This window comes from Staurois parvus, unplaced genomic scaffold (assembly GCF_062004578.1).
Source record: "Staurois parvus isolate SC_StPar_1 unplaced genomic scaffold, SC_StPar_1.0 ptg000019l, whole genome shotgun sequence".
Taxonomy (NCBI): domain Eukaryota; kingdom Metazoa; phylum Chordata; class Amphibia; order Anura; family Ranidae; genus Staurois; species Staurois parvus.
The window spans coordinates 24446044-24469972 of record NW_028317815.1 but is presented as its reverse complement, the minus strand read 5'-3'; the positions used below and the strand labels follow the sequence as shown (position 1 = coordinate 24469972).

The 23929-nt window shown below is 37.5% G+C and overlaps 1 protein-coding gene across 2 annotated transcripts in view; it reads left to right on the top strand.

Moving 5' to 3' along the window:
* The first annotated feature begins 1238 nt into the window (after window positions 1-1238).
* Window positions 1239-23929, top strand: part of HGF (hepatocyte growth factor) — a 184853-nt gene continuing 162162 nt past the window's right edge. The window contains exon 1 of one of the 2 annotated variants that reach the window (XM_089685857.1): window positions 1239-1370. In XM_089685857.1, coding sequence (XP_089541983.1) covers window positions 1322-1370 — 49 coding nt within the window. In that variant the 5' untranslated portion in view covers window positions 1239-1321. The remainder of the gene's footprint in view (window positions 1371-23929) is intronic. The other variant, XM_089685861.1, reaches the window with a different exon arrangement.

The following is a 23929-nucleotide window of genomic DNA, read 5'->3' as shown; positions in this document are numbered from 1 at the left end:
ATTACGACAGTAAAGAAAAAGATTATAATGGGGCGGCACAGTGGCTTAGTGGTTAGCACATCTGCCTTGCAGTAAATGGGTCATGGGTTTGATTCCCGACCATGGCGCCTCCTGCATGGAGTTTGCATGTTCTCCCTGTGCCTGCATGGGTTTCCTCCAGGTACTCCAGTTTCCTCCCAGATATGCTGGTAGGTTAATTGGATCCTGTCTAAATTGGCCCCAATATGTGTATGTATGAATGTGAGTTAGGGACCTTAGATTGTACACTCCTTGAGGGTTAGGGACTGATGTGAATGTACAATATATATATGTGTAAAGCACTGCGTAAATTGACAGCGCTATATAAGTACCTAAAATCAATAAATAATCAAAGTAGAAGCCAGCAGCACAAGGGACACATCACATTGATACCCACAGCTATTTCCTCCTGTACCACTATCCCCTCCCTCCTAGATTGTAAGCTCCAAGGAGCAGGGCCCTCAAACCCCTCATGTATTGAATTGTATTGTTACTGTATTGTCTCCCATTGTAATGTACAGCGCTGAGCAAACTGTTGGCGCTATATAATTACTGAATAATAAGTAATGTCCCCTTTTCCCTGATTTTTAAAAAAATTAAACTTAGGCTTTAACATATAAATGTAAAAAAAATAGTTTTAATGATCACCCGTGGCTTTATGGAAAGAAGCCTAGCCTACTAATGCTTGTGTCAAACATACCCTACTTGTCTAGAAATGTGTTATTATGCAATTCCAAGCTGCAGTCTTCACTTTCTTGTGCTTACATTTCTTCGGCACTGTCAGCAGCCCTCCAGTTGCAGTCACTCTACTGGAGAAACACCATTCGCCTTTCGTGCACTGTGGTATAAACTTGCTGTCATTAAGTACTCTGTGCTGTGAAAGCTTGCTGATTTTCAAAGTGGGTGTGGGAGAGCTGCAGAGTCTTATCTGGATCAAATAGTTTTCCATGTGAAATCTAATGATCAGATTTCAGATAAGATTTCAGAGCCTCTTCCTCAGGGATACATAAAGCCCTGCAGTACCAGCGAAGCTGCCTTTAGGGGCTGCTGCTACTAAGCGAATCGCTCATGTATCTGTTACATGCAAATCCCTGGAACAACTGACATTGTAACCTACAAGCAACTGAGAACTTTTACCACTGCTCACAGCTAAGAAACCTTTCTTATGATTGCAATGGGAAAGGGGAGGAGGAGTCACTGAGCCTTAGCCAGAGTACTAAGAGGAGCAGCTGAGAAGCACATCTCTTTACTGAATGGTGCTCTGCAGTCAGTCAACATCCCTATCACATCTGCCAGGGTCAACATGTGGGTAGCAAAACTCCTGCTTGCCTTTCTGCTAATCCTATGTGCAGGTGAGTTCTTTACATCAGTGATGACCTTTTAAATTTCTTGTTTTATACAGTGATGATGACAAAAAGGAATGATAATCTCTCTATTTTTTTTTGCAATTTATTTAATATGTTGATTATTATTGAAAATGAAACAATATTTTAAAATTCTTCTTTGCACATTGCATCCTTTTTTGGTTTATATCTGATGATTGTAGAGGATTTCTATTTGATTGTGTTTATTAGAACCCCTTGTTTTTATATACAACATTATTAGGCTTCTCAATAAAGTGCATAGAAATAAAGAGAAACAAAGCTATAAAAAGTCACTGGAAGTAATAGAAACAATACATCATGGCACTTTGTACTTAAACACCTTATTTTTAAAATGGCAGAATAATATCTTTAATTTTAGATTTACATTCTTAAATTTACACATGGTATGACTAAACCGAGTATGTGAGTTTTCCAGTGCAGTGACGCAGAAATAAAACTACTCGATCTATATAGTATTTTTCACAGCTTGTTACCCAACAGGCATTTTTTTTCCTAATTTACATTTTTTTTGTTGATCTGGTAAAGTGTATTCGCATAAATAATCTAATAATCATACTCTATGTTTAGATTCTTTTTTCATGTACATTTAGCCTGGATTGTTGAATTAATTGTTGGGGTATGGGTCTATCATTTGCATAGTTTCAAACTATAGGACAAATCTAAACTTTGTCCAACTTTGTCTGAATTAATCAGACAATTCCCCTCTGGCTCTCTATTCATCTAATAAATCTGATGTGCGTTTTATCATGGGTGTATGTGTGGAGTAAAGACTGATAAATTGGTGACCTGAAATAAAAAAGGTCACTTACTAACTGGATGAATTGGTGCAAATGATCTGTACAGAATTCGTTGCAGTAAGTTAGCAAACTGAACTGCACAGAACTGATAAATACAGCGCTTTTGGCTTTAGACTGATCTAGTTTTCCACTTAGAAGAAAAAAATGTGTCAGGTTACTTTTACTGTCTAAGTCACATGCATGTTTGGAATACCTATCTTCAGGCTATTTTCAAATCACTAGTGTCTGTATAGGTGCTATTATCAACACAGCAATAGTTACTGTATATAATACCAGCTATAATTTATCAGTAGCGTTAATAGAACTTCAAAGGTGGAATTTACAAATACAATTTTGATGGATTAGCTTTGGAGTTCAAACAAAAATTGTACAGTGAAGCATTCTGGGATAAGAGAAATTGAAAGAAGCTTTTTTTATTCTTAAACATTTACTGGACAGTTTAACCAGTTAATAGACATCCTGGTTTTAGTGCTTTATTGTGCATGTTACTCCTATTTTTAGATTGTGCAGCTAGAGTACATATAGGATACTTTAATAAAATAATGCATTGCAAATTGCTAATGCAAAATCCTGTAATTTTCCTTCCATTGTGTTTAAAAGAAAATCTGCTGTGAATGGTTGCCGGGGTTTTCAGTCTTTCATTTAACTACCGATTTGCATTATGGAATGCTTGGAGTCTGTGTGCAGTGCTTTAAATTGCTGCCACAGAATTTGCAATATTACAAATGGGTATAGCACAGATCACTGGATTGTATTTGTCACTTTTATCACTTCAGGCACTCATTGAAAGGCCTTCTGTTAGTTAGAAATGACTTTTAGTACAGTTTTTACTGTAACATTTAAATAAAAATGCATTGATGAAAACAAATTAGTAAATACAGCTATAAATTAATAGGTTATCTGCCATGGCAGACTGAAAAACACACACAAATACCTGAATATATGTTGCTGCACAGAATTAGTACATTAGGAAACAGAGTCTACATTAAAAATTGCATTAACAGCTCTGAATAAATAACTCCAAAAGCAAGGTAAGATAAGTAATTGGGTTTAAATTTGCCTGCAAATATGTCAAGTCACAAAAGCTGATCTAGATTTCCCCCGACCAACTAATCTCTGGAATAAAACAAATACCCTTATATCTTCTTTGTCATTTAGGTCCGCCCCAAGATAAACTGAATTTACATGGTTTCTGCTAAGTGCATTAACATGCATATTCAGCCAATCCAGGATTTCATGTACAATTTACGATTGCCACGATCCTTTGCCATATTTTTTGCTGCTTAAGTCTTCTAACCTCCTTATAATGTATATAAGCACCTTGATTAAAATGGGTTTGTAATGCCATAAGAAGTTAAAATCTCCATATATATATACACTATAGTGCCAAAAGTATTGGGACACCTGCCTTTACCCTCACATGAAATTTAATGGCATCCCAATCTTAGCCTGTAGGGTTCAATATTGAGTTGGCCCACCCTTTGCAACTATAACAGCTTCACCTCTTCTGGGAAGGCTATCCACAATGTTTAGGAGTGTGTCCATGGGAAGCGCATTTGTGAGGTCAGGCACTGATGTCGGACAAGAAGGCCTGGCTCTCAGCCTCCACTATAATTCATCCCAAAGGTGTTCTATCGGGTTGAGGTCAGGACTCTGTGTAAGCCAGTCAGGTTCCTCCACCCCAAACTCACTCATCCATGTCTTTATGGACCTTGCATTGTGCACTGCTGCGCAGTTATGTTGGAACAGGCAGGGGTCATCTTCAAACTGTTCTCACAAAGTTGGGAGCATGAAATTGTCCAAAACATCTTGGTATGCTGATGCCTTAAGAGTTCCCTTCATTGAAACTAAGGGCCAAGCCCAACCCCTGAAAGACAACCCCCCACCATAATCCCTCCTCCATAAAACTTTACGCTTGGCACAATGCAGTCAGGTAAGTACCATTCTCCTGGCAACTTCCAAACCCAGACACATCCATTGGATTGTCAGACAGAGAAGTGTAATTTGTCACTCCAGAGAACATGTCTCCACTGCTCTAGAGTCCAGTGGGGGCATGCTTTACACCACTGCATCCGACGCTTTGCAGTGCACATAGTGATGTTATGTTTGGATGCAGCTGCTCAGCCATGAAAACCCATTCCATGAAACTCTCTACGCACAGCTGTTGTGCTAATCTGAAGACCACACAAACTTTAGAGATCTTTAGCTATTGACTCTACAGACAATTGGTGACTTCTGAGCACTGTGCGCTTCAGCATGCTCTGACCCCACTTTGTCATTTTACGTGGCCTACCTCTTCAAGGCATAGTTTCTGTTGTTCCCAGTTGCTTCCACTTTGTTACAATACCACTAACAGTTGACCGTGGAATATTTAGCAGCAAGTAGATTTCACGGAATAATTTATTGCACAGATGGCAACCTATCACGGTACCACGCTTGAATTCACTGCGCTCCTTAGAGCGACCCATTCTTTCACAAATGTTTGTAGAAGCAGTCTGCATGCCTAGGGGCTGCATTTTTTACACCTGTGGCCATGGAGGGGATTAGAACATGGGAATCTAATGATTTGGAGAAGTGTCCCAATACTTTTGGCAATATAGTGTATATATATATATATATATATATATATATATATATATATATACAGTCATGGCCGAAATTGTTGGCACCCTTGATATTTTTCCTGAAAATCAAGTATTTCACACAAAAAAGGTATTGCATTAACACATGTTTTGCTATACACATGTTTATTCCCTTTGTATGTATTGGAACAAATATAAAACAGAGGCAGAAAAGCAAATATGACATAATGTCACACAAAACCCCAAAAATGGGCTGGACAAAAGTATTGGCACCCTTAACTTAATATTTGGTTGCACACCCTTTGGAAAACATAACTGAAATCAGTCGCTTCCTATAACCATCAATAAGCTTCTGACACCTCTCACCCGGAATTTTGGACCACTCTTCCTTTGCAAACAGCTCCAGGTCTCTCTTATTGGAAGGACACCTTTTCCCAACAGCAATTTTAAGATCTCTCCACAGGTGTTCAATGGGATTTAGATCTGGGCTCATTGCTGGCCACTTCAGAACTCTCCAGCGCTTCTTTGCCATCCATTTCTGAGTGCTTTTTGACGTATGTTTGGGGTCATTGTCCTGCTGGAAGACCCAGGATCTTGGACGCAAACCCAGCTTTCTGACACTGGGCCCTACAGTGCGACCCAAAATCCTTTGGTAATCCTCAGATTTCATGATGCCTTGCACACAGTCAAGGCACCCAGTGCCAGAGGCAGCAAAACAACCCCAAAACATCATTGAACCTCCACCATATTTTACCGTAGGTACTGTGTTTTGTTCTTTGTAGGCCTCATTCCGTTTTCGGTAAACAGTAGAATGATGTGCTTTACCGAAAAGCTCTATCTTGGTCTCATCTGTCCACAAGACGTTTTCCCAGAAGGCTTTTGGCTTACTCAAGTACATTTTGGCAAACTGTAGTCTTGCTTTTTTATGTCTCTGTGTCAGCAGTGGGGTCCTCCTGGGTCTCCTGCCATAGCGTTTCATTTCATTTAAATGTCGACGGATAGTTTGCGCTGACACTGATGCTCCCTGAGCCTGCAGGACAGCTTGAATGTCTTTGGAACATGTTTGGGGCTGCTTATCCACCATCCGGACTATTCTGCGTTGCAATCTTTCATCAATTTTCCTCATCCGTCCACGACCAGGGAGATTAGCTACAGTGCCATGGGTTGCAAACTTCTTGATAATGTTGCGCACTGTGGACAAAGGCAAATCTAGTTCTCTGGAGATGGACTTGTAACCTTGAGATTGTTGATATTTTGCCACAATTTTGGTTCTCAGGTCCTCAGACAGTTCTCGTCTCCTCTTTCTGTTGTCCATGCTTAGTGTGGCACAGACAGACACACAATGCAAAGGTTAAGTGAACGTCTCTCCTTTTTATCTGCTTTCAGGTGTGATTTCTATATTGCCCACACCTGTTACTTGCCCCAGGTGAGTTTACAGGAGCATCACATGCTTGTAACATTCTTATTTATCCGCAGTTGTGAAAGGGTGCCAATACTTTTGTCCAGCCCATTTTTGGAGGTTTGTGTGACATTATGTCGAATTTGCTTTCTTTCCTCCCTTTTTTTGTTTTGTCCCAATACACACAAAGGGAATAAACATGTGTATAGCAAAACATGTGTTAATGCAATACGTTTCGTGAGAAATACATGATTTTCAGGAAAAATATCAAGGGTGCCAACAATTTCGGCCATGACTGTATATATATAATGTATATATATATATATATGTGTGTGTGTATACAGAATTTATATGGCACCAACAGTTTGCAGAGCACTTTACAACACAAGGACAGACAGTTTAGTTACAATACAATTCAACACAGGAGGAATCAAAGGAATCATCAATGAAAAAAGTAGTCCAAATCAGAGAGGCAGCCTAGACAGACAATACTGCTGCCTCATAGAAACAGTTCAGTAAGTTAATAGTGTCACCCTTGGACAGGAAGTGTGCCACTGTCAGGATCACCAGGTAACAATAAAAGAAAGAAGTCTGATAAAAGGAAACTAATGCATCCACCACATTTAAGATCTGGTAAGCTGCAATATATATATATATATATATATATATACAGTAAACTGCAAAAAAACTAAAAACTTGATCCCTCATTACTTTATTCTGCACATTCATTTTGGGTGAATATACCAGTTGAGAAAACGATGTTTAAAATTGTAAGGGATTAATTCTAAAAAATAAGTGGATTTTAAAACGCATGTTTGATGCATTCACGAATTTTATGATGATATTCAAGGAGTCAGCAGAGTTTAATGGTAGAACTCCTAAAGGAGGCCTAGCTCCTTTGCAGCAATTCTTTAATTAACCTCTGTCAAATGACAAATAACAAAATATCTGCAAATTACCCTCTGAGACAATTGGTAATTTCATGGGGCTGCATCTGTACAGTCTAGTTCTGGCTTATTTGACTCAGTATGTCATGTGACAGGATGCAGGGTGCATTGCGATAACTGAGATGTACAGACTTTGCTAACTTTTTAACCTTTTTCTATTAGCACCCTAGTTTATGGGTACTTATATTACAAACGCTTATTTGTTGTTATGGGTGTGCTTTTCTTGCTGTTGTTTTTGTTTTTTTGTGACATGACTGTAATAGGAAAAAGAAAAAAAGGGTTGTTTACTAAAAAGTGCATGTTCAGTTGCTCTTGTTTGGTTTATATATCTGATGTAACAATAGAATATATAGAACAAATATATATAAAACAATAGAAGCATCCTTATGGTTTGCATAGCTTGAATAAAATGCTCACCAATTAAGTTTATCTTTGTAGGTAAAATGTTTTAGCAAGATTATTAAATTTGCAGAGAAAACAGAATTATGAATGAGATTATCCTCTTAGTTTTGCCATGTTCTTATACGTTGTTAAAAAATTGTTATTATTACGACTTGACAGCACAGAATGTGTACCAACTGATGGTTTGCGGCATCATTGTGTAGCCTTGTTGGCTACTCAACACAATGTAACTGTGTTATAATCTTCTCTGAAATGACATTGAAAGATCATTAAAACAAGATTGTGTATTTAAGCAGACAGATTAACCATGGCTATGTGTAATGGTCTGTAACATGCAAATTGGTTTGTTCTGTTGTAAACATCACAATGTGGAAGTGTCTTGTTAATTTATGAGTTATGTGTCTTTTATTTGTTAAGGAATATGCCAAGAGCATTTAGCAGTAATCTGGGAAATATTTATCTGTGTGAATTCCATGAATGGACATGTAAGCAGCAGCGGTGTGTACAGTTCAATGGGTACAGCTGTATTTGGAGCATTGCCAGTGGCCTGGCTTTAATGCTGTTGTATGTTGTTATCTGTGGAACATATGAACGCCAGCCTTGCTATTTATAACATTTTGAGGTTACAGAAATATGGCTTGGAGCTTTAGGAAAAGAACATTCCCTAAAGAATTAGATCACTTTGTAACTCAATGAAATAATGAGAGAGCTTATTTATGTATTTAAAGAAAAGCCAGGCGCACTTTGTGCACAGCACAGTGCAGAAACTCAGGATTATATAGACTTAATGTCTTCATAATTAGTCAACAGCAGTGTTACTTTGTATTACCATATAATAGCAACCAACCTCATTGCTTTATAATGATTTTGATAAGGAATTTTGAGAGTGGGGCTTTAAATAAAGGTATCTTTTTTTCCCATATTGGCCATTGTGTAACTTGGATATGTATATGTATAACCTGCATTAAGATCCATAGCTGAAGATATGAACTTTTGGGAATCGTGCTGATTATTTTGCAATGATGTGCTCTATAGAATCAGAAAATTTAAACTCCAGCTTAAACACAGATGCTTGTGTCTTGTGGGAGTACTGCAGGTGCAGGATGTACAACAGCAGAGACTGCATAAAGAGCTGTGCTACAACACTCTCTCCACCACTGGTGAGACTGTGGGACCTCTACTCTACCGATATGCTTGTAGAGGTTTGCGCTGATCTCTGCAGTCCCGGTTCCAATGTACAGAGACACCTTTGGAGCATTTCTGAAACACCCAGTAAAGTCACCTTTATACCAGGCCTAGGCAAAGCATTACATGTTTCTGAAAAATAGGTTTTTAAAATACGTTCAGGGGACTTGTTCAAGGCTTTTGTTTTTCAGCCTGGCATTGCTAGACTATAACAGGCTCTGTTTCTATATAAATTCCACCTGTAGCCGGTTAACTTATCATGGCCTCAGAGCTTGTAATCCCAGGCTTTCATTTCTGTAGGTCAGATATTCCTGACTGTGTCCAAATGTCTACAGTCTTAGTATGTACTCCCTTGACTGTTCAGAAAAAACACCTCTACTACACCTATGCAGCAGTCAACATGAATTACAACATGCAGGAGAGAAAGTTTGCACATCAAAGAGTGATTTGTGAGGGGTTATAGTCCTACCCAGAGGCATTGTAAAAGTCTTGTTTGATTTGAAAAAGATTATAGTAGATTTGTGTTAACCAAAGTTAAAGTAAATTGAATGAATATTCTCACATAAGCACAGCTCTAGTGTTTTTTAAACTTGACTGGTTAGCGTTTTTCTTAACCGGATCCCTAAAACTATAGTTGTGTTTTAATGCATTAAGAAGAAAAAACACCCACACTTAATATTGTTTATGAAAGGTCAACAGTGCATATGCAGTGTATATTTATTTTCAGGGGTTATTTCCTCTGCTTTGTGGTGGACTTAAAATAGTTACTTTGCAGGGTACCATTTAGATACTCATTAAAACCCAACTTTGTCTCTGTACTGTTCCAAAATTGATCCACCTACTAAACCCTACTGGCTATACTTTTTGTTTTAATACTTCCTTTTACAAACCTTCAGGCTGATCACAGGATCCTCTTCATCTTTGCCTCTTTTCCATACCTATGCAAAGAGAGACATTGACACAATTATTATTATTATACAGGATTTATATAGTGCCAACAGTTTGCTCAGCGCTTTACAATATAATGGGAGACAATACAGCAACAATACAGTTCAATACAAGAGGGATAGGAGGGCCCTGCTCCTCGGAGCTTACAATCTAGGAGGCCAATAATGTCAGCATCACTCTCTCCACACCAATACATTGTGAATAATGGTGCCAAGGTGACACCTTCACAAAGGTGGGTCCTTGATGCTGGGCATCACAAAGGTGGGTCCTTGATGCTGGGCATCCTTCAACTTGCTCAATTGAATCTTGTTGACATCTTCTGGCAAAGAATAGGCACTGAGGGGGTCAGCTCCAGACTGAAGGCAAGTATTGCAGTTTGAATTGAATACCAGGGGCCTTGAAAAAAACATTTGAAGCCCTTACCAAACTTAACTCTTCACTCAAAAAGTCCCACTGGTTCACTCCCTCCCCCCAGCCTGTAAATGAGTTACAGTTTTTTTGGGGGAAGGAGCAAGTGCTTTTTTTTTTCATTGGTACCTGCTCCCACTTTCATAATCCCCGCCTATGTGAGGATGATGTCCCTTGCCCCACTATCTCTCCCCCGTGTAGCCTCCTGGAACACATCAGGAGGCTACAGTACCATTTACAGAGCACTGTGTGAATTTGTACATGCACAGTAGGGAGCTGTATCTGGTTTCTCAGGAATCCATAGCAAGGAACCATATCCAATGGTGACAGCGGGGAACTACAGCAGTAAGAACTGCGGCTGTGGAAATCCAGGCAGTGGTAAGATTTTTAAGGCAGTGTTTGTAGTTTTTGACTTATTATTAAACCTAACTCTAATCTGACTCCTAACTACCTTGTAAGGTGTTGATCTATTAATATATTTTGTTATTTTTATTCTTATATTTATTAAAATATATTTTCCTATTTAATTATACTGCTGTGGGGTATTTTCTCCTTCAAGGGTATATTTGTCCCTAATGAGAAGCATTTTCTGTTGTTAGGAATAAAACTAAGAGAATATTTTATATAATTATTAAGCTATAAATTATGCGGTTTTTGCCTTAAAGGCCATAATTCCCAATATTATTTTTAGCTCTCTGTGGCTCTCTTTGCAGAAAATATTAGTTGTTATGGCAAGTAGTGGTCCTCAGAGTTTACTGAATTAAGCTTTATTCTTCAAACTGCAGGGATTTCCACCCACTTGTTACCAGAAATGAAAAGGCTTAAAAACTCTGCATCTAAAGAACTTTCTAGTGGTTCTAGATCTAACAAAGTACATGCCTTTTCACTGTCGCAGATCTCATCCAGACTTTAATATCCATATTCTTTGAAAAATGAAAAGAGGGAGTTTTTGTTTTAAAAACAATTGTTGCATAGATGTAGCACATGTAATATTTAAAGAAAATAAACGCATTGCAAGTGGAAGTCTCATAAAGACTAATGATTTGTATAAAGTTATCATTGCTGCAAAATAAATACAGGAAATTGTCAAAAGCAGTAGTTATCTGAGGAAAGTACATAACAGTAAGGATATAAAGGTCATGTAACAGTGAACTTTGAGCTGCGTTTAAATAAATAATTGTATTTGCCAATGAGAGAGGAAAACATCTGGGTTTTGCCAGCAAGGAACATGTGCTAAAAATTGATTTGTAATATGTTTCAAGAGCAAAAAATGTCAAGTCATTGTGGTAATATACTGTATATTAGATCACTGGAAAAAGAATGATAATATTAAATGAATCACGTGGCTACAATAGGACAGTTTTTATGGGCTTACCTCTGTAGTTTTTTGGCCAGTATTGTCTCCATCAAATGCTTTGTGTTAGAGTGTAATGCTGGTTTTTGTTTAGGCATCAAGTTATTTTTTTATGTACAGTTACTTTACATTCACCAAACTAAGTATTTAGGTGGAGCAGAAGACACAGTCCATGGAGAGAAGTACAGTAATCAGGAAACTAAAATAAAAGTGATTCAGGGCTGCAAAAGCACTCACGCCTCAATAACTAAACTTAATAATTCACACCATCACCATAAAATGTCCATTAGTGTGCAAAATCCAGAGCCCAGAACAGAAGTCATTAAAATGAAATGGTGAATGTCTCTTAAAACATGAATCCAGCTATTTCACTTTAAAAGTAAAGCGCCACAAGTGTCCAATTTCTAACTGTCTGATGAAGCCATGTGGGTGAAGTATCGCTTAAGGGGTGGAGCTGGTGACGTAGTGACTTTACATGTAGTCTGGGCTGGAAGTAGTCGCCGCACAGTATTTATACACAGCGCTGTTTATAATTTAGGTCGACAGTGGTAATATTGGCATATTTGGATCCACAAGCTGCAGCCTCTAACATTTATATGATCAGTAAAGTTTTTGGGCAACATAGAAGATTTCCATCTGTAGTGCACCACTCATTATTCAAAAAACAATGTGAGAGATATTTTTAACTGTTTTTTTTTATACATTTTGGCTATTTTATGGAAAACACTATGATGTAATAATACAATAATTAATTTACATTATTTACAAAAATTAATACATTTTTTTCCCAAGTGTCATTTTCTGGCTTCATGATAATGTGTATATAATCGAGTAGAAGAGGGCACAGGATCCCAGCAGGTTGATATTCCGGAATTGTTACCCTTAAAGAGACAAACACATTTTGGCTGAAGTAATACTAGGTCATTTGCTTGAGGTGAGCTGCTTTATGTCGCAGGGTATACCACAAGGTGTTTTGTAATATCACAGAAGAGTGTAAGGATACATGCAATTTTATAAATTGAACACTTGTGCCACGTGACTTTTATTGTGAAATATCTGGATTCGTGCTTTAAGAGGCACACTATTTTAATTAAAGGAGTTCCGTTCTGGATTTTGCACACTATTGGACATTTGATAGTGATGGTATGAATTATTAAGTTTAGTTATTTGGGGGTGAGTGTTTTTGCAGTGCTGAGTCACTGATTATTACTTCAGTGTTTAGGAATTCTCTAAAATCAAAATTTTACTGAAATAAAATTTATTAAAATATGGCACAAATACAGCTATATTTGTGCTGCATTTTTAATACCTCTTACCCATCATAGCATGTCTTCAAAAAGATTGTGTCTTCTGTTTCTGTATTCTGTGTAGCTGAAGAAAGGCTTGGAGTCTTTGGAGATGGGTTATGGTGGACATGATTTATTGTCACTGGTGGTAGTAGATGAGTTTGAGTTATGAAAATGTTTGAGTTTTAAAAAATGCAATTTGGTGTGAGTCAAATAGCTTCCAGATTTTTTATTTATTTTACACCATGGAAATATTGAAGCACCAGATGTTAGGAGTGATTGAGACAGCATGGTATGGGTATAAAGCTGGAAATTCCATTGGGAAGATTCTGGCACTCATGTTTCCAAAAGACAAATGATGCCAATCCATGAGTTAACCTGCTGAAATCCACCATCATATTAAAAAATATAGTTTTACCTTCTAGTATGATGAATTGTTCAACTCGAATGACCTATTATTCTTAGGAAAACTGGCTAACTGAAAACCTGATGAAAAGCTTTAGTTCATTACTCAATAATGTCTAGAAAAACTACCTCAATCTCATTGTATGAACATATGTGGTCACGATGAATATTCATATCCATGCAAGAACTTCCTTTGCAGCACATCCTAACAACAGCTTTTATCCAAAGTATTACAGAGAGGGAGCAGGAAGATGGTAGCTATGCATTTCCAGATAATTTATATTTTTTTCCATTTACAGATATCTTTCACACGTTTAGGCTGGGTTTACATCTCTATGTTGCAGCACCATGTGTAAAACTCCCTTTTTAACATGATTACCATGTCATTTGATGACACATGATATCTGTGTGTTGTGGTGCATTGCCATTCATTCTGAATAGCACCCCAATGCAAATATACTGTAGAACGTATTTCACCATCATTATAGCACACTGCAAGCACAGACATGAACACTTTAAAGTGCATATTGTGCTGTGTTGAAACAAATAATGAAAGTGCATTTATTCTTGTGTTGATGCCTCAATGCACAATTTTTAAATGAACCTTAAGAACAATTATCACCTTGTGAGTCACATGACCATTACATTCATTGTATCACTATATTCCTCTTTCCATAGAAACCAATCAGCTTCCAGGTTTTATTGTCAAAGCTTTTTTGAACACGCTGAAGTTAGAAGCTGATTGGTTACCATACACAGCTGCAGCAGATTCTGAGTCCTCCAGTTTTAGTAAATATGCCCCTATGTATTAAGTAGTAGGGCAGCTATGGCAGGGAAGATATAATACCTAATGCAGTATAATATTGTCTGCGTATTCCACTTGGCGAAACAAGCTGAAAAAGTAGTTTTCCCTGCACTGGAAAAAATTACAGTTGCAATTTGATATGTTGTTAGACTATCAGAAACTTACCTTTTGCAATTCAGGCTCATGTAAATATACACAGGAATGGCATAGTCATTAGCGCTACCTATAGTTTTTTAAATGCCACATTCTAAACTACATTGAATTCATTAAATTTGCATATTAAATAAATTTATACCATTTTATTTCCTGATTTTTTCTCTGTACAGTATTTAGATGATATATATATATTTGCTGTAGTAAAATATGAAAAACAAACAAGGCAAACAAAAACAAAAAGGTCTCTTCAGGCAAGCATCTGGGCTGTTTCACATCGTGCACGAGTTTGTCATATTTACTTTATTTATATGATAAAATACATTGTTACAGCTCAAATGTCCTCAGCAATCTAAATCTGTGTAATCAATATAGACAGTTACCCTTAGACTTAAAGGAACTTGACGGACTTCTCTGAGTTCAGAATGTTTTCATTTTGGTAATTTTAAACATTTCAAGGAAGCTGAAAAGACAGCAGCGACATTCAGAAATTGTTTTGATAGGTGATCTGAAAACTAGAAAAATTTGTGGTGGTTTTCTTGTAAATGTTACTGATATTATTGCATATCTTCAACACTTGCCATATCTTTCCTGATATATGAAGCACTACAGCTTTGCTGAAAGTTCCTGTATGCTTTGAAAAATGACTGGTAACCGTGAAAGAAAAAGATACCCATCATAACTGTTAATGGAGAAGGGAAATGTACTAATTAATGTGCTGGATGATAAAAGTTCCTAGAAATGAATAGTTTTACTGTATTTTTAGAATGTAAAAAAATGTATGATTTGCCTGTAGAAATAATCAATCATCTCTAAAAATTCTTGTTAATCAAAGATAATAGGTTTTGAATTTGCAGCTTACAACATATGCTTTAAAACTTTAACAATCGCCTTTAGTGTTTACACACATCTTGCATGTGAATAGACAGCCAACATGAGGCATTCTCTGGCTTACTTTCATTGAGGAAATTTATACTATTATTATTAGTAGTATACAGGATTTATATAGCGCCAACAATTTGCTCAGCTCTTTACAATATAAAGGGAGACAATACAGCAACCATACAATTCAATACAAGAGGGTTAAGTAGGGCCCTGTTCCTTGGAGCTTACAATCTAAGAGGGAGGGGCTGGTGGTACAAAAGGTAATAACTGTGGGGGATGAACTGCTAGGAGAAATAGAAGATACTACACTGCCCATCAGTGTATGTCTTACATTACAGCATAAATCACCTGATTGTTATGCTGAACAGCTTTTATGCTTTAGAGAAGATCTTACAGTAGATGTAACTGAATGGAGCAGATAGCAGTATATTAAGGCTTGTTTGCATAATTCATCGTGCATTTTAACACACGGGGGTAGATTTACTAAAACTAGAGCACTCAGAATCTGCTGCAGCTATGCTTGGTAGCCAATCAGATTCTAAATTCAGATTGTTCAATTAAAGTGTTACTAAACCCACAACAGTAAAATCAGTCTGTATATGCAGTAATGCATGTTTGTTATACTCACTGTGAAACCTAAGGGGTTGGTCCTCTGCATTGTGTAAAAAGGCTGTTTGATCCTGTTTTCTCTGCCCCTCCTCTTGTTCAAATGTCCACACTTTATCTCCGGATAAGACAGACTGAACCTGTAGCCACATGCACATGCTCAGTTTAGTTTTTCTTGGGAGAGTGCATGTGATCAGCACAGGGCCAATCAACACTGTCCAGACAGAGGTCAGGGATTTTGCATCTTCCTAGAGCAGAACAAAAACTCCTACAAGCTTTAACCAGGGCTCAGGTGGACACTGATAGAAGGCACAAGACTGCTCTAACTGCTGATGAGAAAAGGTATTTAGCAGTTTATATTTACTAAAATAATTGCACTTCCATGTTCTGTGTACTGTGGTAGAGCAGATATAATGAATGAAGGGTCCTGGGTTTAGTAACACTTTAAGCTTTGGCAATAAAACCTGGGAGCTGATTTTGCATTCTCCAGTTTTAGTAGATAATCCCCACGGATTCATTTGCTTAACCTCCCTGGCGGTATTCCCGAGTGTAGCTCGGGGTAAAGTTTCTGTACCAAAAGCGGTAACCCTGAGCTACACTCGGGTTTACCATGCGGCGCTGCATAGGGAGTCCCTCCAGCACTTACTTTGTCCTTCGCTCCCGCGATGTGTCCCCTGCAGCGTCCCCGGCCATCTCCTCTGGCTGATGCCGGCACCCGGCTTCTGTGTTCCAGTCCCTGTGACGTCGGGGCGTACGGGCACCGCCGGCAGCGGGAAATTTGAAAATGTTTAAAAAATTTAATTTTTTTCAAAATGAATTTTACATAGTAAAACATTGCTGTTTCAAACCATTTCACATACATTTTGTTCCTACTGCTTTGTCCTGTGCCCTGCCTGCATTTTGACCGTTCTTTCTGCCTGGAAACTTAGAAAAGTCCATGGCGTCCAAAAAGCGTCCCTTTAGGTCAAAAGCGGTTTTAGACCAGCTAGAGAACAGCGATAGTAAATCAGAACAACTTGCAGAATTGAGTGATAATGATTCGTGGAGAAATTCGTCATCAGACACTGAAAACAATTTTGTGACTTTGCTCAATGATGTGCGAACTTGGCGCTATATTTCAAATTTCAGTGTTTTTGGTTTTATTATATTATTGAATTAAATGTATTATTATTATATTATTATTTTTTTATGATTATTTATTAAATTATAATTTATGATTTTGTGTTTCAAATTTTATCCTACCCGGGATGTTTAATAGACTCTTGTTCGGACAGATTTCAATGAGTTATTCCTAAAAATTACAGGCCTACAATAAAAAAAACTACATATTTCCATGCAAAAAAATGGTACCACTTCAAGCACCAAAAATCTGAAATAATCATACCGCCAGGGAGGTTAAGGAAAGAAAGGAGAGGGGTGCCTGACTAACTGCCATTCACCGATTTGCCATTGTGAACACTCATATTCCGCCCCCCCTTTTTTTGGACTTTGGTGGTGGACATTTTGGACTTCCTTGTAGCTATATCATACCCCTCTAGTGCCAAATCTGTATACATTGTATAACATTTGCTTAAAGCTAAAGTTTAGCTAAAAAAGCTTTAGTCACATCATTTATCTGTAATGAAGGCTTTCCGTGTTGTGTAGGCAGACCCTGTAATAAATAACAAAAAGTGCTGTGCTAATCATAAATAAAAAAAATGAATATATTAACCTCCTTAGCGGTCTGATTATGTCCATATTTCTGTGCTCAAAGCGGTACATTTTTTTACATGGAAATATGTATTTTTTTTATTGCAGGCCTGTAATTTTTAGGAATAACTCAATGAAATCTGTCTGAACAAGAGTCTAGTAAACATCCCGGGTAGGATAAAACTTGAAACACGAAATCATAAATTATAATTTAATAATCATAAAAAATAATAATATGATAATAATAAATTTATTTCAATAATATAATCAAACCAAAAACACTGAAATTTGAAATATAGGGCCAAGTTCGCACATCACTGAGCAAAGTCGCAGAATCGTTTTCAGTGTCTGATGACGAATTTCCCCACAAATCATTATCACTCAATTCTGCAAGTAGTTCTGATTTACTATCGCTGTTCTCTAGCTGGTCTAAAACCGATTTTGACCTAAAGGGATGCTTTTTGGATGCCATGGACTTTTCTAAGTTTCCAGGCAGAAAGAACAGTAAAAATGCAGGCAGGGCACAGGACAAAGCACTCGGGACAAAATGTATGTGAAATGCTTTGAAACAGCAATGTTTTACTATGTAATATTTCTTTACAAAAAAAATTACATTTTTTAAAATGTAAAAAAATGTAAAATGTAACAGGGATTGTGTATAAAACTGACAGGCAGTCTCATGCCTGTCAGGTGGAAGCAGTCAGGTTGCCCCCGATTGCTTCCACAGCCCCCGCGCTTCCGGTGTCCCCTCCCTGGTGGCGTATTCCCACCATGTAACCGGGCTCCGCTTGCCCATCTGAGGGCCGGGGGAGAGCCATGGCAGGTGCTGGTGGGTGGAGGGGTGAGAGGAGAGCAGCCAAACATCCGCTATCCTCCTATGTGTGACCTGTAAGGCCACATATATGACATCACTTCCGGGTCACGGCTATCACTTTCCTGGCTAGAATAGCAGGGGAAAGATGTATTGCAATGTGGTTTGCATTGCAGTACATCTAATGGACCACAGAGGAGACATGAAGACCCTGCATGTCTCAATAAAGAGAACCTGTCACCAAAAAAAATGACATAGGGGACTTTGTGTCCCCTAAGTGAGGAAAAAAAAAGTTAAGTAAAATAATTTTTTTTGTGGAAAAAAATAAAGTTATACCCAAGCAGATGACGTTCCCCCCCAAAAAAAGTTTGAGACCCCCCACGCCCACAAATACACACGTACAAATATAAACGCACACGTCAAGGTGCCTACATTTTACATATCACTGTGCATGTTGGAGCGAGAGTAATAATTCTTGCACCAGAGCTCCTCCATAATGCTAAACTGTTGACCTATAGGGGCTTTTGATGCGTCGTCTATAGAAAATACTGAAGTTGGGTACTGAAGTTTGTCGCCATTTCATGGGTGCACACAAATTTAATGTTTAGCATGCTGGGTATCTATTTACTTGGCACAACCTCGTGCATTATATTTCACAAAAACTTTGGGTAATTTGTTGCATTTGAAATCACTTGTAACCCGCGCTTGGATACTCCTTGATAAATAATACCAAAAATGTGCTGAAATATAGAGCTGTTGCTTCTGTGAAGGTATAGGACAGAGATTGTTATTGTAACATGTACACCCAATTTGTAGTATTTAAGATAGTGGAGTGAGGAAGGGGAAATCATAGGGTGTAGTGGGTGGAGTAGGTGGATATCTTGTGTATATATAAACCATCAGTCACCAAGGACTCCATTGCCATACAATTCATTTTAGTGTGATTTTTACTGAAATTTTGAATTTCCTAGACCTCTGCAATAATATCATGTGACATAAGAAAGTGGAACTACCACTATTTTATTCTCTAGGGTGTCTGCTTTCAGAAAATATATCATGTTTGGGGGTTTTGTTTAATCTTCAGGCCTAAAAATATTTTTTAAACTTGTGTGAAAAAAAAATGCAAACACGATTCTGGCAAAATGCAAAAAAAATATTTTTTGTGTATTTGTAAATCATTAGCTGAGGGGTCATATCTTTAAAAATCCGGTTTCTTTACAAATGTTTTTGCCAAAAAAAAAAAAAATAGCCAAAGCACATAAAAGGTTAATTCCAACTATACACACTGGGCTCTTTAGCATTTCATGTTGAATAATCATCCCACTTGCATTCATCAGGATATCAAAGGCCAAATGGGACCTGTGGTCAGAGGATTAGTTTAAGCGTGTAACTTTTGCCAGTGTGGTCATTTCATAGTGGAAAAAATAATATTATTCCCTGATGCTTGTAGTGATCCTGAAGGGTTTGATAACATATGGCTCTTTTCATAATGCTTGTGCTGAGCAACTTTGTTTACTGTGGAAAGGCAGAATCTGTTGGGCTTTAGGCAACGATTTCAGTTCTGCTTAGTTCCCAAGTCTGACTTATTAAAAAAACAGATATCTGAGTTACGGTAAATATTGGCAATACATTAGTCAAATTTTGATTTTCTGTTTGATTTTTTCAAAAGGGTATAGCACATCCATCACCAGTAAAACAACGTAGCTACATAAGATTTCAAGAGAGTACTAGCCAATAAGATAGTTAGAAATAAGCAAAACTAAATATTTAAAGGCCTTTCACATCATGTGTTGCATGTACGCATATATTTTACCTCAACCAAGTTTCATGTGTTAAGATGTACTGTTTTAGGAGGCCCCAGGGGCGGACTGACCATTTGCAAACTCGGGCACTGCCGAGGGCCCGGGGTCATTAGGGGGCCCCATGAGATGCCCCTGGTACCTTTTTCATAGGCTTTTTTGAGTTTGGGCAAGGACACAGGGGCCCCATCATCCCCTATTGCCCGGGGGCCCCATGAGTTGTCAGTCTGCCCCTGGGAGGCCCATTCATTATAAATAGACGGGCAGCATATCAGTGTATTAAGTGTATGTCAAGGCATAAAGTAAAAAAAAATTGTTAGCACATTTTTGCAATACATGCACATTTCACTGTGTTTAACCCTTTAAAAGCTAGGTGAATCCAAAATCACAAACAGAAAAATCAGCACACGGGACATAACTTATAGTCAGTAGGATGTGTACTTTGTGCTGATTCATCTTCTGAAAATATTCCTCCATCCTGCTTCCCCTACAGTAATTTTCCCATGTGGTGGCCCCCTCCATTCATAGAAGATGTAGTACAACTTCTATGAATGATGGATCTGGGCAGAAATGGCAGGCATAGTCAAGCTGTCTTGAGAGAGCCTGTGAAAGTGCCCTAGTTGTATTAACACCCACCACTTACAGCAGTGGGGGTGGGTATAGGCAGGATAGAAGAAGATTTTAAAAACCAGAAGAGGAATCAGCACAAGAGACACATCCTACTGATTGTAAGTTACGACCCTTGTGGTGATTTGTCTGTTTGTGATTTTAGCTGCAGTACACTTTAAACAGGCTGCAGGAAAAAAAAATAATTTCTAATATGGCAGAAATATAATGTGCTTCTATCTTCCTGTTTTATCTGACAATACAACATGCTGAAGTGCTGAATTTGTAAGCACATGGGGGTTTATTTACTAAAGCTGGAGAGTCCAAAATCAGACTCCCTTCTGCATAGAAACCAATCAGCTTCCAGGTTTCATTGCCAAAGCTTCATTGAACAAGCTGAGGTTAGAAGCTGATTGGTTTCTATGCAGAAGGGAGTCTGATTTTGGACTCTCCAGCTTTAGTAAATAAACCCTATGGTGTCAGCCCTGTCTACATATTTGGGGCATTAAATAATAGCACAGCCCTCTTTTCATCTCTCTCCCATTTCCCATTTCTACAACTCCTCCTTGTGTACAGGCAGAGAACACAGAACGTTACAAGATTTTGGGTTAAATCAGCAGGTATTATTGGTACTTGTGAAATAAATATAACAAAATGCTTTCAATGGTTTATTTATAAGATCAAAAAGGAGAAGTAAGACAATTTCATTGTTAGGGTGTACATACACTTTAATGCATGAATAAAAAAAAAATAACCTGATCCTTTTTGCTTAAAGCAGCACACCACAAAACACAGCATGTGTGCTGGGGTGAACTGCAAGTATTTTATGAACTGTATGTATTTTATCCAATGCTGTCGCTGTGCTTTGGGGTGCCACTGTAAATGGTAACACTGTGTAACTATTATTACCGCAATGCACTTTTTTGAACGGTCATTTTATTAATTGCAATAATCAAATACAAAGAAAATCAGAGTCTGATTTGCATTTCTTTGTACTGTTAAACATTTTAGCTGCCAATTTTCCCTGTTGTTGTTAAAATATAAGCCAGAATAACAAATTTAATACATTGCATGTGTGTTTTATGAATGTAGGAATTAAGCAAGCAGTAAACAATAATGGTATTTTTATTGGTATTGGGAAGAGCAAAAAACAACAACTAGTAACCTATAACAACAGCACTAAATAAAGTCTAGAGGACCATTGTGGGTAAGAATGAACATTTTACAGGAATTGTCTTCAAAATAGAAACATTGGGATTGATTAGTATCTCATCTTTTGTATAACAAAATTAAATGTATGGTAAATGATGTGAGATCATACTTGTATTTGCCCATACACTGCTGGAATGATAACTTTTCCTGATCATGGTGCTGTTAATGTACATTAAATTTTGAAGTGAAGTTTGGCGACATAAATCTGCATTAACCTCAAAAACCCAGTCATGGACGATGGAAGGTTTAGTTTTTTCTACATTTCTCGAAGTTTTTTTTAAATTAGCTCAACTCGGGGTAAAATTAAATGTTATCTTTGTATTGACTCCCCTAGGCACTGCAAGGGTTAAATGCTTCTTTTTGCCCAAGGAGAATAGAAAAAGCAGTTTATCTACCTTATTGCTCGCTCTTGCAAGCTTACTCCCAGCCACATGACCAGTCTTCCAAAGCTACTTCTCTTCACCACCCCACTGGAGGCACTCTGACATCATCACATACAATGCAGAACCAGAAATCATGCATTGTAAGTGAGAACACTGAAGGCCTGCCAACAACCAGGGGCATCAGAGACAGAATAAAAGGGTTGGCTTCCAACAGAGTGAGGGATATAAGGTAAGTAATACTGCCTTTCTGTTCATCTTAAACAAAAATAAGCATCTAACTCTTGCAGTGCAGGTGGGGGGAATGCTGCAAGAGTATGCTGCAAGGAGTTTAGCTTTAGCTACATTTTACTGCATTTGTTTTGACTTTAGTGAACTAAATCCCTAGATTTCAACTGATTGAGATCTATAAGTGTAAGCCTTACAGGGTGTAGATTATTAGTAAGATGCAGAGAAGGATACATTTTTGAAAATGGTGTGATTGCTGGGACTTTCGGTTCTTCTAGTAGTCTTTGGAGTTACAGACTGTTACATGAGAAAAATATCGTCTAAGCTCATCGTGACATTTCCATTCAAATGTAAACACATTTGCTTGTAAAAAAAAAATTGAACCTGAAATAGTTATGAATTTAAAGTTGGTATTAGGTTTCATTGGTGTTTGAAACAGAACTTGGTGTTATGCCTTTTATTAAAGTCAAAATGTCCCTTTTATTGTTTTCTTTTTACTGGTATATTTCATAAATGTGATGCATGTAGTGCAGAACTACTCATGACCGCAAGAGTTTTACTTGGCTGCATTGTATCACCAACAGAAAGCAAGAGCAGGTGTTACTATTATATTGGTAGAATACTATAATCCACAGTAAATCTGTATGGTTAAGTCTTCCAGTACTTTGCAGCTAACCAACCAAAGTCCTAGCAGTGTGATGTAGTAAGACACAACAACCTGTGATACTGTGAATTAAGGAAACCTGTGCTAACATAAATATTAGAGATGAGCGAATTATTCAAAAATTTGATTCGGCTGATTCGCCGAATTTGCGGAAGAAATTCGATTTGATGCGAATTTATTCTCTGCGAATTTAACTTATTAAAAGGGTTTCTAGGCTTCAGAGAGCCTTTATATTAGTGCAGAACACTGTACCTTTAATTTAAATGCCCTTGGAGTCTGCTGGGGAAGAGAAATAATACTGACAGTCAGTATGACATGCAGATGAGTGCCGTCGATCTTAGAATCACCGCACACTTCACTCATTTGGGCAGTCACGGGGCACGACGAAGAAGAAGAAGAATGAAAAGAAGAAGAAGAAGAATGAAAAGAAGAAGAAGAAGAATGAAAAGAAGAATGAAAAGAAGAATGAGAAGAATGAAAAGAAGAAGAAGAATGAAAAGAAGAAGAAGAAGAATGAAAAGAAGAATGAAAAAAAGAAGAAGAAGAATGAAAAGAAGAATGAAAAGAAGAAGAAGAAGAATGAAAAGAAGAATGAAAAGAAGAAGAAGAAGAATGAAAAGAAGAAGAAGAAGAATGAAAAGACGAATGAGAAGAAGAATGAAAAGAAGAATGAAAAGAAGAATGAAAAGAAGAAGAAGAAGAATGAAAAGAAGAATGAAAAGAAGAAGAATGAAAAGAAGAAGAATGAAAAGAAGAAGAAGAAGAATGAAAAGAAGAATGAGAAGAAGAATGAAAAGAAGAATGAGAAGAATGAAAAGAAGAATGAAAAGAAGAAGAAGAATGAAAAGAAGAATGAAAAGAAGAAGAAGAAGAATGAAAAGAAGAAGAAGAATGAAAAGAAGAATGAAAAGAAGAAGAAGAATGAAAAGAAGAAGAAGAAGAATGAAAAGAAGAAGAAGAAGAAGAATGAAAAGA